The 20,280-nt window shown below is 33.1% G+C and overlaps 1 protein-coding gene across 10 annotated transcripts in view; it reads right to left on the bottom strand.

Moving 5' to 3' along the window:
* The window catches only part of DMD (dystrophin), a 2,236,915-nt gene that overhangs the window by 1,315,886 nt on the left and 900,749 nt on the right, over nucleotides 1-20,280 (bottom strand). For 9 of the 10 annotated variants that reach the window (XM_024988361.2, XM_024988358.2, XM_024988360.2 and 6 more), the window contains 4 exons: nucleotides 13,984-14,106; nucleotides 11,273-11,410; nucleotides 8,396-8,548; nucleotides 7,353-7,535 (listed from right to left, as the gene is read on the bottom strand). In XM_024988361.2, coding sequence (XP_024844129.1) covers nucleotides 7,353-7,535; nucleotides 8,396-8,548; nucleotides 11,273-11,410; nucleotides 13,984-14,106 — 597 coding nt within the window. The remainder of the gene's footprint in view (nucleotides 1-7,352; nucleotides 7,536-8,395; nucleotides 8,549-11,272; nucleotides 11,411-13,983; nucleotides 14,107-20,280) is intronic. The other variant, XM_024988364.2, reaches the window with a different exon arrangement.

Genomic DNA, 20,280 nt, shown 5'->3' with positions numbered 1-20,280 from the left:
TGTTGTCACCATTAAATGGCTATCATAATGTGATAAGCAGCAAATGTACAAGAAAATAGTAGTGCTGAATCAAATCTAGGTTCAGACATACGGTGATGGCAATCAGTTCTGTGATTACTTTTTTGTACATCTCTGCTTCATTTTAAGAAAATCTAAAACAACAAAACCATAATGATAAAGTGATGTTTTTTTCCCCATTTTTCCCCCTGAAGAACATTAGTTCTTCACAATCACTCAAATAGAATCTTAAAACTGAAATGAAATTTCCCTCTTTGTATTACAACTATCCAGATGTGAAAGTCTGCAGAATCTATTCCTCTTACAGAAATTCATAATCACATTTACATATCAAAAGCCCTGGAAGATTCTAGACTAAGGAAACTTTGCTTAATCCAGTGTTTCTCAAATTTATTTGGACACTAGATTTTTTGTTTTCTTTATTTTGAATAACTCCCACCATATCTTGGGAAGCGCTGAGTTCAAGTTAGGTGTCTTCCAATTTGCTCATGCACCCTTGGCCAATTTCCTTAACTTTATTTAAATTATGTCTCCTTTCTGTAAAATGACAATTAAAATAATACTTGAGAGGGTTATTGGGGGGAGTGAACAAGATACATGTGAACATATTTTGTAAACATAAAGTTCTGTTCAAATTCAAACAATTTTTAAAAATTAGTGGATGAAAGTTTATACTGTAAATATTCCCATTTTACAAAGTATTCACTTTAGAGCTAACTTGTATAACACATTTCTTGAAACTTTTAAATAAATCTACTGACAGATTTCTATCAGCTTTTCAAGAAGTTGTGTATTTTGGCAATGTATGCTTTTAAGTAAATTCCTTACTACAATTTACTCTGATGTAGTAAAAGCTATCCTTTGCAATACATTATTATCCTCAACCTCATATTCAGTCTTTACCTCCTCAGTGTTAAGTTTCGAGAACTTTGTCTTTTCTCAGTATATGCACTTCCAGAAGTAACTGTACTAAAATTTGCTGTTCTGAACAGATATCTTAAACTCACAGTTGGCATGTATAATTACCATGAGTATACAATATTTTTAAAATAGAAAAAAAATACCTATTAAGTATGGCCTGTCTAAATTCTACCAAGTTCTAATTGTTCTGTAGCCTGCCAGGCTCCTCTGTCCATGGAATTCTCCAGGCAAGAATATTGGCGTGGGTCGCTATTCCCTTCTCCAGGGAATATTCCTTAGGGATCTAGGGATGATCGAACCCAGGTCTCCTGCATTGCAGGTAGACTTTACCATCTGAGCAACCAGGGAAGCCTCTAATTTCAGCTTGTAAATGAAAGGATGGCTAAGTTTTAGTATCTATACGAAAGTCTACTTGAAAAATATTCCATAAAGAGACAGTATATACAAAGGTCCTGAGATAGAAATGATGCTATGTGCTTAAGTGGGGTCACTAAGAGTCGGGCACGACTGAGCAACTTCACTTTCACTTTTCACTTTCATGCATTGGAGAAGGAAATGGCAACCCACTCCAGTGTTCTTGTTCTCCAGTGTTCTTGCCTGGAGAATCCCAGGGACGGGAAGCCTGGTTGGCTGTCTATGGGGTCACACAGAGTCAAACACCACTGAAGCGACTTAGCAGCAGCAGCAGCAGTTTAAGTATACAGGACACTTTAAAGCCTCTGTATTAGGAGAATGCCAAAAGGGAGATAAAGTTGGAGTAATAGGAATAGTAGGCAGGGACCAAGCTATGCAGAAACTCATAAAATTTCATTAGAATTGTAATAAGCAGCAGAGGCTTGACAGAATCCCACATATACTTTTAGGAATTCTCTGATTTCACCAAGGAGACTATAATGTAGGTGGGTAAACATGGGAAATAAGGACTAGCGGGCTGCTGAAGTAATTGAGATGAGAGAGAATACAGTGTTGTCAAGGGTTTCTGCAATAAAGTTTCTGAGGAGTGGTCCAATTAAAGATGTATTTTGCAGGTAGAGCCAACAGAATTTGAAGTGAATTCCATGCATAATATAGAAATAAGGAGGAATCATGGATGATGTTTAGATTTTGGACCTAAGTTAAAGGGAATTTACTAACAGCTGCAGAGTTTGGTAGGAGCCATTTATATAGGAGTGAAAATTAATTATTCTTGACTTGGCTATTTTATGTGTGAAATACCTGTTAGGGTTCTAAAATAAAAGCTGAATAAAAAGTTGTCAGAGGTAAATTGTCAGATATCAGTATTATTTACTTAGTCTTTGAAGTCATAGGATATCCAGAGCAAATGGGGGTTGTCATATTTAGAAAAGGACATTTCTTTTCCTTCTTTCAATAAGATGTATTTTTGTATTTTATATTTTTAAAATTTTTTTCTCCTCTCCCTGAGACAGGTCATGCATATATTGCCTATTCCAAAGGTTTACTACATTTTTTTCCTTATAAACATGATAACTGGCAATAATTCATATTGAACACAATAGGCACAAACCTTATATTTGCTGCTACCATCTAGAAATAACCTTGTATTTATTGTATTTTCATTATTGTGAGATCAAATCACTTTAATATTCTAATAGAACTCTATGTTTTCCTTTGCAGCAATTGCCACAATTTTAGTGGCTAATTACAAGATTTAAGTTTGTTTTTTATACATATAAACTAATGTTATATACCTTTATATAGCTTGCTACTTCTCTGTGGTTCTGTGTTCTGTTTTACACTAGTATATTGTTTAGTAATTTTTTCAGTGAGAAGCTATAGGTTATAAACAGAAAATATAGTGTTTGTATATCTGAAAATAGTTTGTCTTCATTCTTGAATCACTGTTTACAGGATTCTTTTGAACATTCACCTTGAACATTATCCTAGTGTCTTCTAACACCTATTATTGAGGACAAGTTGGCCAGTCTATGGAGCTTTCTGCTTTTGGTCCTTAGCAGCTTTTATGGTGACCTTCCTGATCACTGATGTTCTGAGTTTCACTCAGACTTTGCTGGTTGTGAACTTGTTTTTATTTATTACAAACTGGTTGAGTTTCATTCAGTTTGAGGACTCATGCAAATTGAGCTTTATTCAATTTGAGGTCTCATGTAAATTGAGATTTATTCAATCTTGTTAAATGTCAGTCATTTATATAAAATAATGTCTCTTCCCCTGGCTCTCCACTTTATCAATCTGGAACTCTTTTCAGGCATATGTTTGAGCTTTTTATTCTATCCTCTCCATCTTCTGCTATTTTCAGCAAAGCAAAAATTTCCTCAGCATCTTTCAATTAATATATTCCTTTTCTTCTATAACGAACCCACCATTTAAAAAGTTGAGCTATTATTTCAATAATTACATGTTAATTTCTAGATTCTATGTTATCAGTTTCCTATTCACTTTTCAAAATGGCTTGTTGTTATTATAAGAATTCCATTCCATCTTTATTTTCGAAATCTTTTTGAACATTAAAAAAGCATTTTCATGTCCTTTACTGTCTTCTTATCTCTAATTTCTTCAGGTGTGCATACTCCTTTTAATTTGGGCATGTTAACATCACTTACAGAAAGCATTTTTTCATATCCATTTAAATTTTAACCTGTGAGCTTATTTTGCTCAGGAGTTTCGCATAAGGGTTGTTGCATATCCTCATTGTGAAATTTTGTGGTGGATTTTCTTGGGATCTCTGAGGTTAACTGTTAAATATTACAATTAACCTTGATAAAATTATGCATAGTTTTCTGCTGCTGCTGCTAATTCGCTTCAGTCGTGTCTGACTCTGTGCAACCCCATAGACGGCAGCCCACCAGGCTCCCCCGTCCCTGGGATTCTCCAGGCAAGAATACTGGAGTGGGTTGCCATTTCCTTTTCCAATGCATGAAAGTGAAAAGTGAAAGTGAAGTTGCTCAGTCGTGTCCGACTCTTCACAACCCCATGGACTGCAGCCCACCAGGCTCCTCCGTCCATGGGATTTTCCAGGCAAGAGGACTGGAGTGGGGTGCCAGCGCCTTCTCTGGCATAGTTCTCTATTATATTTTAAAAGCCTTTATATTTTTCCTCCTCTTTCTTTACCTTTCTACAGAAAATAATTTAGCTAATGCTCTATTGCCAAGTTTATGGAAAATTATGCCTTCATTGGCAGAATCAACAGCTTTGCATGAAATTTCCCACAAATACTATGTAACTCTAGACAAAACTACTTGCCAAGAACTATGAAATCTAATTTTTAATTTACATTGAACAAAATAGATCTACCTGTTGTTAATAATATTTTAAACCTATGAGACCTACTCATCCCAATCCTCTTCATGATTCACAAATATACTCTACATTTTAAAATAATGTGTCTCATTCCAATGTTAACTTATATACAGGAAGAAGAAGAAGAAAAAACTATTGATTCACTTAACTTCAGTTAACCTCCATAATGTAGCTGTTTTTTTTTTTACAAATACTACCATATTTTATTATTATAAACATCCTCATCCCCATGGTAGAAATGCAAGAAACCAGGCTGGAAGAGACTGGTGATCATACAGCCAGCAGATGGAATCAATGGGATTCACAGGGCCATTCACCCCAGGGAGTGGTCTATTTTACTAGATCACTGTTGTAAAATATCTTACAGAAAACATTCCTCATGTTCAGTTTACAGTCATTGTTTGGTCTTCAGTGAACAGCCAGGTCTGCAAGTCAACGGAACCATATTAGAAATGCCGTGTAATCCTAACTAGGGCAGGAGCTTCAACATGCTCAGTACCTGAAGAAAATCTTACTCACTTTCTCTCAGTCTGTTTTCCCTTCTTTATGGTCTCCAGGATTATCCTGAGGACAATCATTTGTAGACACTCTCTTCTTGGCTTTGGTCTACACTCTTGCCTGGCCCGGGGCTGCCCCATGGCTACCTGAGACCCAAGTACCAGGGTTTTTCTGAGCTTTACTATGGTCATATGTAACTCTGATCTGGACCTAGTCCCTGAAGTATCTAATTTTACACCGCTTAGTTTATTTCTGAGTCTTTATCTCTGAAATGAATACAATTAATTTCTCATTTTAAATTCAGTTCTCAAATATTAAGCACTTCATAGTACTGCCTAAAATCTTGAATTGCCACTTCTAAGATATGAAAGACTAACTGAAAATCCATAGAAATCTAGAATTCATATACAGAAATAACATAAAGGGACATTTGAGAAGAAATAATTATAGAAATAGAAAAGGGAAATGCAAGGGGAGGAAAGAAATTTGGAAGCTCTGACTACCTGTGCTACATCAGGGCCATGGTAAGATTATCCCAAACATAACTCTTAGTTAAGACGTTTGCTTGTGGCTGTCTCAAATGTTCTCACTGTAGATTAATTGGGAAAGATGACTCTAAACCAGTCGATATGTGAAATAAGTTTTTTTAACATTTATTAGCAATCAGTGGACTATATACATCTTTGATCTATCAATCTATCAAATTTCAGATCTAATAAAAATCCAAGGCTAAATATAATTGTAATATTAAATTGATTATTCTTCATGTATATTGTTCTTACTTGTTTTATCATGGAAAATTAACATACAACTTTTTCCCCAAGCCATGCATCATCTGTATTTTGGGATCCTTCAGATATAAAAATCAAGAAGAAATGGTTTCTGAAGAAAATATATTTTATGAATATTTATTTCAAAAGTTTTATAGTGGTTCACTTATCCTTACTTTACCTCAGCAATCTTTATTATGTTTTACAAATATTTGTTGAGAGTCTATTATATGCAGGTACACAATGGTATTTTAAGTGAGTGGCTTAGGGTTTTGATACTGTGTCTATTTAACTATAAAGTGTTAATAACTTACCTTGACAAAGTTGTAAAAAAAAAAAATTAACCCTGCATATAGCTTGTGTCAAGACATAGGGGAAATGGAATTGGAGAAAATAGTGAGTAGTAAGATAATTCAAAGCAAAGGACTTAAATGATGTATTAAATGGAGGCAAAAATATTTTACTTAAATTTTCTTTATGGTTGCCTTAATCTTTCAATTCATTTTGCATCCATTGGCACAAGCTTTCTGTTAGTGTAAGCTTGAGTGATTTATGACATATTATATTCATAATATCTAATACAAAAGATAATAGGCTGAAACATTCAATCAGCTAGAATTGGACTTCAACTGCAATATATTACAGTTTAAACATACCTTATATTACTACTTCCAATTTCTCAGAATATTCAGCTGCTATTAAATATTAAAGTACTTGGAGTTCTTAGAAAACAGTGTATGCAAGGATTTTTCTAATGCATTTAAAAGAAGTAATGATAATATGGAGTATTTTTCACCGAGTTAATAAGCAACATTAACAAAATTATATGCTTAGAAAACAGTTATGCTAATTGTCTAAGACATATATCAAAGAAGAAATACCCAACTAAGTCTCATCTAGGAGTTGAAACAAATAAAACTGTCATCAACTAGGTCAAAGAGGGTTGAATATCTGTCGGTTTCATGTAAGTTAACCTAACATAATTATAAAGCCTCATTTTGCAGACTTTCACACCCTGGTTTTGTGAGGAGCACTGTATTTGCATAATAACAGAGTGGTGATTATTTCACTTCACTTTACAATCTCTCAGAATAGCAACAAAAATGTATCTGCTAGAAAATCCCTATGGTTTATACTCTATTACAAATACAGTTCTAAAAAGATCAAGCTTATGATTGTGACTTGCATTTTTAAAGACAGAATCATAAAATTTCCATACAGTTGTTTGAAAGAGAACAGTGGTTTCTTCACCTCTTGGCTTATGATATTTCAGTAGTAACAATATTTTATATTCTCAACCTGCTATCAATTATTAATGATCTCACTAGGCATACAATCCTTCTATAAACTTTTTAACCCATCAAATAGATAAGCCAGGTGTGAGGACTAAACTATAATGTTTAAGTCATGAGATAAGAAGTCCTTGTGCAAGTTGATATAAGTTCTTTCACAAAAGATTTATTGTTTACCATGTATACATTAAGAAAGTAAAATTAGCATGGGATGGTCTCAGGAAAGCAATACATATTTTTGGATTAGATGCTGAAATAAAGTAAATGTTATGGTAAATTGACAAATTCACACTGCTAATGTTATGAAAAAATGATGTGGCAAAAGAAATTAAGATGTATTTCTCATTTTTGATAAGGGCACTCTTTCCTATGCTCTATTAATAGATTACGTTTTTAATCTGAAAAACTAACCACTGGGGTTAGGGAAGCCCAAAGGTAGGGGAAACTGCCCACTTTCAGAATGCAGATTAGAACTTTGAAATTGCACCCAGATTTTTTTTTCCTTTTGGTTAGTAGGCCTCTGTTGTTAGAGTAGTAGTTGCAAACACATATAGGTTTGCCAGTAACAACTCACAATTTGTGCAAAGTTGAGTCTTCGAAACTGAGCAAATTTGCTCTCAATTTCCCGCCAGCGCTTGCTGAGCTGGATCTGAGTTGACTCCACTGCCATTGCTGCCCCATCCTCAGACAAGCCCTCAGCTTGCCTATGCACTGCATTCAGCTCCTCTTTCTTCTTCTGCAACTCACGATCAATTTCCTATTGAGCAAAACCAATACAGGGCCCAGGGCAGTTAGCTAACCACATGAATCAACCTATCCCAGCACATACCTGTCCCAGAAATTTCACAGGCTGTCTTCATTTTATTTTCACTGTTCATAAGTTACAAGTATGGAAGCCAACACTGTCATCTTCAAGGACCCAAATATTATTTCAGCTTTTATTTGAATGCTCAGTTTTAGACACTCTAATTGAGAAAATATTGAAATTGATCTAACAGATTTCTTTGTCAATTCCTCTAGTGTTTTTGGGGTTGACCCAAATTAACGAAGTGATTACTCATTATTAATAGGGACCATCCAGATAGAATATAATTTAGTGGGTAAGTGAATAAGTAATTTATTTCCTTTTTAAAGTTTTGAGGAACTCAACAGAGAATGAAGCAAAATAAAAAGTGTAAAAAAACAGAAAAAAACATCTTCAGACAATATGCAACAGATAAATCTATAGAGATTTGACACTGATGTGAGAAGATGCTCTGATGAAATGAATGTGCTAACATGAGATAGAAGTCGTCCATATACCGATAAGTCATTTGTTCATCTGGAACAAAGATACACAGAGTCAATTACAATTTTACCAGAAAACATATAACATTTCTAGTTCATTTCACAATGTCTAAGAATAAAACATTTTATTCATTCAACATTATGTCAATTGAAAAACAATACAATACATTTACTAAAACAAAACAAAATACAGAGAAACACCTCAAACTGGGGAGAACACTAATAGAAGAAACAACAACATCAACATTTAAAACATGATCTGTACAGGTTAAGTTCAATAAATTAAAATGTAGCAACAAATCTGAGATTGACATTCTAAAACAACATTACCTTTATTTTCCTTTCATCTCTGGGTTCAGGTAGGCTGGCTAATTTTTTTTCAATGTCATCCAAGCATTTCAGGAGATCATCAGCCTGCCTCTTGTACTGATACCACTGGTGAGAAATTTCTAGAGCCTTTTTTCTTCTTTGAGACCTCAAATCCTGTTCATGGTGCAGATATTATTAAAATATCAATATATAAGCATATTATACTTCTGGCTGTAGTCATTTAAAAATAATTTGGTTCCCTCACCTTCTTGTTCAGGTTCAGTTAAATTCACATTTAAATGTTACCCATACAAGTAGATTATTAAATTACGTATTCATGTGACAGGACCCATGACATGAAGCTAAGAAAACTGAACAATGCACTTTCAGTATTTTTTCTTAGTATGCTCAAACTTGTTTAGAAATCTTTTCATATTTAATTAACTCTTAATGAATCAAATAAATTACTGTGTAGAGTTTGTTAAACTGTTCAATATGTGAACTCAATTGAGGTAACTACATACTTGCACAAACTTGCTGAGTTTGCATTTGAATTTTAAAATAGGTAAAAATTCTAAAATTTCTATCTTCAGCACTAGGTTCAAAATTTTAAGTTTATATAGCCAAGCTATTTACATTCATAATTTTAGAAATGTCTGCAAAAACGTTTCATAGGACATGAATATTTTGTGATTAGAAACATAAAGTGTTTTTAGTTATCACAGAAATTGCTTCAAGCTATATATGTTCAAGTGTGAAAAGTGTATGCCTGTGAGTATGCATGAAAATGACAATTTAAATATCATAAAAATTATTTTTCTTTTAAGACTTGTATGGCAAACTTTCTCATTGGCATCAAATCCAAATGCAAAATGATAAAATTTAGAAAAGGAAATGTGCATGGTTTTCAATCAACCTGATGAGATAAATAAGGGTGACTACTTTAATGAATCACAAAAGGGGAAAATTAATCATCTTACTCCTTACAAGATCATCCAATGTCTTCCTTGATCAACAGAATTTGTTGTAATGCTATTTTACAAGGGAATATATTTTACATGTTTTATAAGGGAACATAAGAGCTCAGGATACAGTTTCCATTTCTTCAGAGTAGTAGCAATTAGGGTTTCATGTATAGATATAACTGGAGCAAAAGAAAAGAGTGAATATAAAAGAACTGCTGAAATATTCACTGCATTGGAAAGTTTCACCTTCTTTGAAATATTTCATAAGGACTAGACTTGAACACTTGGCAGATTAACAACTACTGAATTTAGTATATTGGTGTGGCAAGTGTTGATTTTCATTAATTGCTTTTAACATATATCTGAGAAAACTGATTTTGATTTCATTCTGCATTTTGTTTAAAATTGGGGATGTAAAATTTTCTACAGTTTACATTTTCAGTTGAATTTCTAAACCTCCTATGGAGGTAATAAATGCCTGGGATGAGCCAGATGGAATGCTGCTTTTTTCAAAGGTACCAAGATACAGCCACGTGAAAGAGAGTTGAGCCATGCCTTACTGGTGACACAACTCACATCTTCGCCAAGAGAAGGGGCTTGTGGTCGCCAAATCTGAAATTCCTTTTATTTCCTAAGCACAAGGTGATGTGTAATGTGTAAAGATATTAAGAGATATTATAGAGATTTCTTTACAGGTATGCCAGATAACCATTAAACACTGCTGTTCAGTAGGACACATATCATCATATGACCAGTGTAGATGTTTCTAAAAGCTTGGTCACAGTTGGAAGCGTGTGGATTACACAGCTTTCTGATTTTCTGAGCACATTATGGCCTGCTCTTGTACTCCCTCAGGGAAGAGGCCTTTTCTATTTCCTATATTTATCAGCAGTTACCTTCAGAACACCTGCTGGCCAATTAGACTTTCCTTGTGGATTCCTTGCAGGCACAATATTGTGTAATTACATTCTCAGCAGTGTTTATTTGGTTGTCTGACTATATGGGAAAAGGTTTTATACTCTTATTTGCATATAGAAAGCAGAGTCTATTCACCTACAAGGTGGATCCACCTACATGGCTACACAGCTCTAAAAGAGTGATTTACAATGAAAAGCTCAGCAATTAACAGTATTAGAAAATCAGCCATGCATGCAAATAGTGAATATTGAAAAGCACATTAAAAAATAAAAGGTTATTTCACAGAATCTTTCACATGTCCTCCCGTCTCTTCTCTAGAACTTTCTAGATATTATTATATAAACACCAATATTCTATTCTGTCTTTGCTGTGAAATTCCAGATGAGACACATGGGTACTTGAAGCTCTATACTAATGTTGGTTAAAATGAGAGCACCGGTTCTTTCTCATGGACATTAAGATTATTTTAGAGGACTCCTATACAAATGAAATTAGACTTCTAAATGTTTAGTTAGTTGCGAAGAATAACTCTCTTTAAGGCAAAATGAAGTTAACTGGAAAAAAATGAACTATTAAACAAATATTAGGTTATCCCAAAAAGTGAACCTACTCTGAATTAAATCAAGAAAATATCAAGAGCAGAAAGCCTCAGAAATATACAGATTGGTTATGCTGACAGTTAAACAGGTTTTTCAAGACACGTGTCAAAATAACTTACAAAATAGATTGTATTACAAAATTAAATATATGAACACAATGAATGATGCATTTAATATCTTTTGATTACTACTCAGAAAAATGTGTCTAAGTAAATACCTTGAAATTTTTAAGCAACACATCTTTCAAAATCAAAGACAGCACTCAAAATTGTTAAAGCACAGACACTGAACAGAAAAAAAAATATGTATTTCTGGTGACTAAGATTCTTAAGCAAATTTTATTTATGAACAATAGATTTTATCCTGTACATGAAAAAAAACACAGGCAAGGTATATTATAATTTTAGCTCTAATACCTTGAGAGCATTATGTTTTGTCTGTAACAGCTGCTGTTTTATCTTTATTTCCTCTCGCTTTCTCTCATCTGTGATTCTTTGTTGTAAGTTGTCTCCTCTTTGCAACAATTCTTTTACAGTACCCTCATTGTCTTCACTCTGATTAAAAACAACAAGTACAGTCTTCATTTTGGTTTAAAAAAAGCTGTACATCTTTAACAGAGATAATAAAACATGTTATTAAAACACACACAAAAAAATCCAATTTAAAATTTTCAGGGAATGCTATCCTAAGATACTGCACTCAGAGTTTCTTTTTTAATATGCTATACTTTAACTTTTAAAAGAAGTTTCCTCCTATTTCAAAAAGACACATATGATTAGAGTTGTATGAAGAAAGATGGGGGAGCAATTTACTACATCATTTCAGACAAGTGAATTGTTATGAAAGCATTCTTTGGGCTTTGATTTTTAATGCATTTCTAGAAATTAAAACAAAAAACAACTTTGGAGAAGAAAACAAAACTTATTATATATAATGTTATTTCACAGAGGAATATAGATGTGGCTCTGTGAATGTGAGACTGTAAAATTTTAAAATTTAACACACACTCCTAAGTGAAAATGCATTGTTTTAAGTGTACACTGATTTATATATAATAAGTTCCGTTTTACATAAACTAGCTTCCCTGGTGGCTCAGATGGTAAAGCGTCTGTCTGCAATGCGGGAGACCTGGGTTCAATCCCTGAGTTGGGAAGATCCCCTGGAGAAGGAAATGGCAACCCACTCCAGTACTCTTGCCTGGAAAATCCCATGGATGTAGGAGCCTGGTAGGCTACAGTCCGTGGGGTTGCAAAGAGTCAGACACGACTGAGCAACTTTTCTTTCTTTTCTTTTACAGAAACTAAATGACCAAATCTAGAACAAATATTAGAGCTTTAGGAAAAAACGTGCTCAACTGCTGTCAAATATTGCAGATAATTTCTAAAAATAAGTCACATATGCATGTTATTTTAAAATAAATACAATTAAGTAAATATTAAATATGGATTATAAAAATGACTTCAAATATTTTAATATGCAGTTTGGTCTTTAGACTCTAATAAAATTATTTTTATTTATTTTGAAATAAAATTATTTAAACAGTGTTTGTCCAACAGAGTAGCATATGTAACCATTGGATGTTTCACTTCTATTTCCTATCTTTCTTTCAATGCAATATATAAATACTTTCTATCAAGAAGGTTTGCTTTTTAATAGTACCCAAGGTACTCTGATGAATTAAGGGAAGGAGACAATTTTTAAATGTGACATGCTTGTGTTTATAATCATCCGTGGCATTCAATGTTGCATACTTAAATCTCTAATGCATATGTTAACTTCTACACACAACTGAGAAACTATTCCATTTTTTTAAAGAAATGAGATTTTCATCTGAGATGTGCCAGTTACTTGTCTAATGAAATAATGTAATAGTCACTTATGTTTATAGTCTTTGAAAAACCTTCCTTTTAAGAATATGTCATTAAAAATCTGAAACATTTCCTGGGACTGAGGACAAAAATAATGAACAAACAAAAACCCTACTGCACTTCTTTCCCCACACCAGCTGAAAGCTAGAGGGCAGAGTTGGTGAGCAGCCCAAGAGGTAAGAAGCATTCTTTTCCACCTTGGTGCCCTCTGGTTTCTTCTTTGACATGAATAAGAGGTAGTTGTAACTTGGTATCTTAGAAAAAGGTTTGTCTGGTCTTTCTTTCCATGAGCTGAGTTGGCAAGATCATCAAACCCATACATAGGGAGTACTGAGTTAGGCAGCTCCAGGAAGTCAGAAATGATACCAACGAGAACTAAGATTGGTAAAAATGGTTCTCCTATTGCTTCATGTGCCTATTATCTACAACTTATAATTTACCTTCTGATATCATTTTCAATCACTGTCTGAGAAGTCTCTAGCACTGATACATGTCTGAGAAATCTCTAGCATGACATATATAAAGGTTAATAATGCCATATAGGTGATGGTTGTGGACAGGGGAAAGGAAATTGTGAAGAGGAGTAAGGATAAAAAATAAGTCAGTGAAAAAGAATGTGAGGCAGAAATATTCAAGCCAGAGAGAAACGTAAAAGACATGTTGAAATTAATCAGGGTATAAGAAGAAAGTTATGAGTCTTGGAATAGCCCACATGGTTATATTTCTTTTTTCCCATGAAATAAGCAGCATGAATTTACACATATTTTAGATATATACTATACTACTTGTTAAATGTTTTTGTAAAACTACATTGTGTTAAGTTTTAATAAACAATGTTTATATCATGTATAATTGCCCCTTATCCAAAATAAATGTTACATTACCAAAAATAGGACTGAAGCAAAATAGCAGCCATCTCTGATGTCTGTGCTTTTATTATTATTATTATTAAGTTTCTAATTTATTTTCTGATTTGACTTTTTTTTCCATTCATTACATTTTGTCTTTTGAGTATGGACAAAACATTGCTGGGTGATTTATTAGAATCTATAAGTACTCCTGTATGCCCATATCATAGTAATTTGGCATTCATAACAGTTCAATAACAATACTTTGCATTTGTAATAAATCATTAGAATCACAAAATGTACAAGGTATGCTCTGAGAATTTAGTTGGAGACTTGAATTATCTAGTTTCCTTTGAAATATTTATTCATTTCATTCATAGTTCATTCACACTTTTATCACAACCAATTTACCATATCTTTATTGAAGTCTTCCTCTTTCAGATTCACCCCCTGCTGAATTTCAGCCTCCAGTGGTTCAAGCAATTTTTGTATATCTGAGTTAAACTGCTCCAATTCCTTCAAAGGAATGGAGGCCTAAAAAAAAAGATAGTGCTAATTTAAATCAAAATTACTTTTTATTAGAAATATAAGCCAAAAAATGCATTTGTTCAACCTCCTGTTGCTAAAATAATGACATGCATTATGTTTCCATATTATATTTTATGAAAGTGTTGAAATACAACTGGGAAAGTACCTGAGGATGCAAATAAAGACAAACATTTAACATCATCAGAGCTGAACATACATGCAGAATAATGCAATACTCATCATTCTGATTTTTCAGCAAAAGTCAATTTCCATATACTTGGCTGGTCTAATTATTAATATCCTAAAGTTGAATTTGATCTTATTTTAAATATTCTGATATAAATATCATTTGGGTAAATATCTCATCAGAAATTGCCTCATTAACCTAATAACAGTAAAAGCAGTTGGAAATGTAGAATTGTCTCCTTATCCTCAGAAAAAATACATAGCAATCTGCTTAGATATTTTAAATGACATTTTTAACATGGCAGAATTGACAGGCATGCTCCCATAAGACAATGTCATTAGCTTGTCTTAGGAATGCTGTATTCGGTAGCGCACACACACACACACACCAAAAGAAAAAAAAAATGAAAAAAATGAACTCTTAATATCTCAAATGAAAAGTCTGAATATATGTTTTCCAACTTCATAAACATCACATTTCCTTTGATTTTGAAATTCATAATTACCATAGTCTCAAAAATCTTTTTAACCCCTTGTTTTTCTAAAGAAACCACTTGAAGAGGACTGATAAATGAAATTACAGTGAAAATCAAATATATATTCAAAAGAATAGGCAAAAATTAAAGTTCAGTTGATAATATAAATGTTTATTCTATTCATCTGTACCTCTGTATTCAATTCCTGTGCATTAAAATATTAGAAAATATTTTATATCTGATAGCTTTGGAAAACTCACATGTGACAAATAAAAATCTTATTTTATTGACAGCTAAACATTTTCCACTTGAAAAAATAATTTAGGAAAGACCCAGTGTCTTATGCCAATATGACATATTCATCAAGTTGTTCCCGCCTCCCCCTGCCACTCTTCCCCAAGAGATTCCTAGGCTTGTCTTACTCTTTATTATACAGTATCTCCTAGAGGACAATGTGGGAACGTGTCAAAGGAAAAAAGAATATCTAAAGGTATTTAGTTACTAATGAAAAAGTGAACCACTGAATGCTATTCACAAGAAAAAATTCTCACAGGAAACATGAATAAACACTTATCTTCTAGGTACTTGTATACATGCCAGAGAGTATTTATGGAGTCTTTCTAAAGTGCCTTATTTTCAATACTAGTTTTTAAATCCTAATAAATATCTGAAATATAATAATATGTTCTAGAATCAGTACAGATTGGAAGTATTATAAATAGGCATTTGAATGGTGTTCGCATCTCTATTATTAACATACTTCTATACATTAAAATCATATATTATATAATATATTGTAAAGATAAAGAATAATAGCCTTTAATATAACTACACAGTATTAATTTGATGGTGTCTATGTTATTGAGTTGTTCACATTTCCTAAGATTTAATAAGAGTAACTGCATTGTTATACATATACATATATATATATATGATTTTGTGAATGTATGAAGATAAATGATACCTAAAATAACTTTTTAAGTACTTGCATATCAAAATAACATGTGTCCATTATCTATAATGGATAATCTGATTTAGTCCTACATGTGCTTCCTCTCTAGTTCATCCTTTCTCCATATATTCATATATAATAGTTTCAAAGGCTCAGAACTTGGGCATTAATAACTCAATACTCCTTCCCTAAGAGTACTATCTTCCAAAACTTAAATATAACTTTCATAATATCTGTCATTTATCTTTAGCTGTGACCTCACTTTTCAATTCCAATCTAGACTCTTCCATAGCCAGCTGATTACTCACTTAAGTTCAACATGTCTAGAAATGAGCTTATTATCTTGCCCAGAACTGCTCAGAACATTAACTTCCCTAGTTCTGTAAATATAAGTCATTTTTTTCAGTCATCCAAGTCTAAAACATGAGTCAGGCTATTTTCCAACACATCACTCTATTGTCTAATAAATACCAAATACTTGTCAATTCACTTACCATGAATCATTCACTTTCTTTTCTGAGATACCACCTCTCCTAGTTCTCACACAAGACCTATAGCAAAAACCTCCTTACAGATGTACAATGCTTCCCACCTCACCAGTTCTATACCGTGGGCTGTAATCAGGTCAATATGTTCCAGAACCACAGCTTTCATTATGTTATTTCTCTGCTCAAGAAGTACAAGTCAAATAAAGTCCAAACTCCAGCATGATAGTCAAGGCTCCCCCTAATCTTGTCCCAAGGACCTTTCTAACCTTATTTAAATGTTCCATACAGGTCTTTCTTACAGGTCTATTGGTGAACTCCTAGTATTTCTCCCTCAAGGATTAGAATGTTTTTCACCTTCTGGTGGTGGTGGTGGTGGTGCTGCTGCTGCTGCTAAGTCGCTTCAGTCATGTCCGACTCTGTGCGACCCCATAGACGGCAGCCCACCAGGCTCCGCCGTCCATGGGATTCTCCAGGCAAGAGTACTGGAGTGGGGTGCCATTGCCTTCTCCATTCACCTTCTGGTGAAGAGCCTAAAATTCCTGCAAGAGAATGGCTAGTTTGGACTTGAGCTCCAACACTGAGCAGCTGAGAGATTTGGGGCAAGTTATCTCCTCTTTGAGCCTCTGTTTCTTTATGTGTAACGTGAGGATAAGAAGAATAGCTACCTCATAGAGCTTTTATGAGCATCAGATATGTTAGAATGTTGTTTGGTATATAAAAGGCTCAACTGATATTGGCTTTTACTGTTTCCCTTCAAATTTGTACCCATCCATTGGCTCGAGTCAGTATCTTCCTCTTTTGAAAATGTCCAGTTTATGAAGGATAAAATAAACACTTGTTGACATGGCATTTTTATTTTAACAACTTATTTAACAAAATCATGGAATTCTAAAGGTAAACATGGAAAAATTGACACTTCAGTTTGGTAAAGTCATATTATTCTTAAAAACAAAAATCAATCTGCATCAATATAGTGGGGTCAAGGAGGATGACAAAAAGCTTTCCACCAGTTCGGCCCTGTGCAGCATTTTCATCAGGAATTATTTGGAGATCAACAAATATGTAAAAAACACATGGTGAGAGGGATGAGCTCCACAAACATCCCATAAAGATGAGTAATTTGTCTGTCTTGTTCAACCTAGAGTCATTTCTGGTACATAGAAGGCACTTATAAATGAAATTTTCCTGAAAAATTAAGTGAATGCACGACTAATCATGGAATAGTGGAAGAAAAATTTGAAGGCGCTCTTGAATGACCTGGAATTGTAAGTAACACAATTTCCATTGTATAAAATTGAAGAGACTGGAGTAGCCAGCACTTCATGCGTGGATGTATACTAATTGCTGGCCAAATGCTAGCAGCAACATGACACCACTCAGTACAAAAATAATATAAGTAGATACAAATAGATTTTCGGAAACACTAGTACTTAGTTATGAATTATTCAAGCAAGATAATGTAAACTTAGACTTCATTAGTAGTACGTGTAGAGTCTAGATTTCCTGATCAAAGACTACCATGGATTTGTTTCTTAAAAAACTATTACATGGATTAGAGATTTTAATTATTCTGTGCAGTTCCAAAGTGAGCAACTAGAATCAATTGGGTAGAAATTACTTGGAGCCTGAATTTTAGTTTAATATAGAAACAACTAATTAGTGCTGCAATTTTTGTCTTTTTAAAGCACTCATTTTAAAGTGGTGAGTGTCTCACTGCTGAAAGTATATAAACAGAAGCAGGATAATGATGTATAGCTTCCCTGGTGGCTCAGCTGGTAAAGAATCTGCCTGCAATATGGGAGACCTGGGTTCAATCCCTGGGTTGGGAAGATCACCTGGAGAAGGGAAAGGCTACCCACTCCAGTGCTAGATGTATTAGAGTATATGTTAGAAGTAAGATACTTTTCACATGAATAATTCTCTAACATTTTATCTATTTAAAGTAAATTCTCTCCTCTGAATTCAAAGATCTTTGTTTACTAGAGGTATGCAGCGATATAGAAATATTATGCAAGTCATATATTTAATTTTCAATGTTCTAGTTGCCATATTAAAAAGTGAAAAGCATCAGATGGATTTAGTATTTACCCAATATATCTAAAATACTATTTAACTTATAATCATTATAAAATTATTAATAAGGTATTTTATTTTCATTTTTTCATGTGAAGAATTGAAAACCCACAGTGTATTTTATACTTAGAGCACAACTTAATTTGGAGTAGCCACATTTCAAATACTCAATAACCATATGTAATCTGTGGCTACTTTACTGATAGTAGCCACATTAGCCACAGTACAGATCAACAGCAACTATTATGGCTATGACATTGAGAAGAACGAAAAGTTCATTATTAGTATAAAATATCTCACAGAAGTAATGTTTTACTAATAGGAGTTAAAATGCTGATGTTTTATTCAGTAAATTTTAGTGGATTTAGATACTTTTTATAATGTCCATCTCATTTACCTGTATTCAGACATGTTTCGTATGGGGATTTTCAGGAAGCCCTCTGGAGATAGGAACGTATGGGAATTTTCAGGAAGCCCTCTGGAGATAGGAACATTTATGTGGATGGGTTTGAGAGGTTTTATTAGGAGTCTCTATTCCTCATGTGTAATCCTAGATTGTGTTGCAGTATGTATTTACATACTAGAATGTAATAGTATTTAACATTCAAGGGTTTATATTTTGTCTTCCCAGTAGATTTCTAACTCCTAAAGTTGGGAATACATCTTATATCATTCTGTATTTTCCATAGCAAAAGGAACTCATTTTTTAAACATAAAATGTGCTTGCTTTATAAATTACTAATTTTAGAACATCCAATAGATCAAATTATTCAGTAACTAATTTTATAACCAAAATGACCATACCTACTCAACTCAGTTATTTAAGCTATGCTATTGGCAGGATAAGACCAGCCATTTGACATCCATGTAATTAATATTTTTCAAGAAGTTGGGAAAATTTAATTGCCTTTCCTTAAGAGTTCACTGGTTCACCATTAGGTCATAACTTCTCTGACCAATAAAAGTTTTACATGTTATTCTTTGGTCTTTCTTGGCTTTGTAATTTGTAATACTTATGGAATTTTATAAAATAAATGAGGGAAGCAAAGAATCATGAGTAATAGCTCATTGGTGAGTCATCAAAGTTTAAGTCATATAAAGTATATAAGGCCTGCCTCTTTGATTCAGTATTATGATAAATTATTTGAATAAATTGAAATCAATAGTAGATAAATTATCTTAATTTAAGCATATATTAATTCTACTGACTTTACAGAAAGTACATGACCAAAGAAGAACTAGAATCACAATTAAATCATACTTCCAACAGTGCACACAAGATAAGCTTTAGAATACATAGAAAATAATAATAAAAAGTTATAATATCTCAGCAGAAAGTACAAACCAGGCATAGGTTTTGTACGATTTAATTTTTTACTTACCTTTTCATCTTAAGAGCTTTAGCATGACTGTGTAGTCATACAAAATACAAATAAAGTAAAACATAGGGTAGTTTAATAATCAAACAGATAGATCAACGGACACAAAAGAAAGAAGAGACAGAGAAACTGAGAAAGACAACACTTTGTTTTCCTTGATTTTTAATGTGGCTTCAGATTGCTTAACAGCTATTAATTGTGCTTTGCTGTATGATTTAAGATTAATGAAATTTAAGGCTTTGTTAAAGTTTTAGCATTAATGGTGATTTATATAACAAGTTAACAAACAACAACAGACTGAAAAAAGCAAAATCAATTACAAATTGATTCATTGTAAATTGGAAGCATTCAAAGTTACTCAGATACACTTTATCATTTTTAAAATGTAAGCTTTCTTTTGATTAAATATTACTTCTAACGTGCACAGGTACACTAACATAATAAAGACTATGTTTACACAGAGAGCAAAGTAAACATTTGTTAATATGGACTATGTAATCTTAGTAATCATGATATACGGCCACTACATTCAAATTACACTGAAACCTGAATTAAAAATGAATATTCCAAATGCTATAGATTGGTTTAAAATTGCTTCAAATCAGCCTCCTCTTTCCATTCTGCAG

Source organism: Bos taurus, chromosome X, assembly GCF_002263795.3.
Source record: "Bos taurus isolate L1 Dominette 01449 registration number 42190680 breed Hereford chromosome X, ARS-UCD2.0, whole genome shotgun sequence".
NCBI classification, from domain to species: domain Eukaryota; kingdom Metazoa; phylum Chordata; class Mammalia; order Artiodactyla; family Bovidae; genus Bos; species Bos taurus.
Note: the sequence above shows the minus strand (reverse complement) of the source record. Positions and strands in the feature narration are given on the sequence as shown.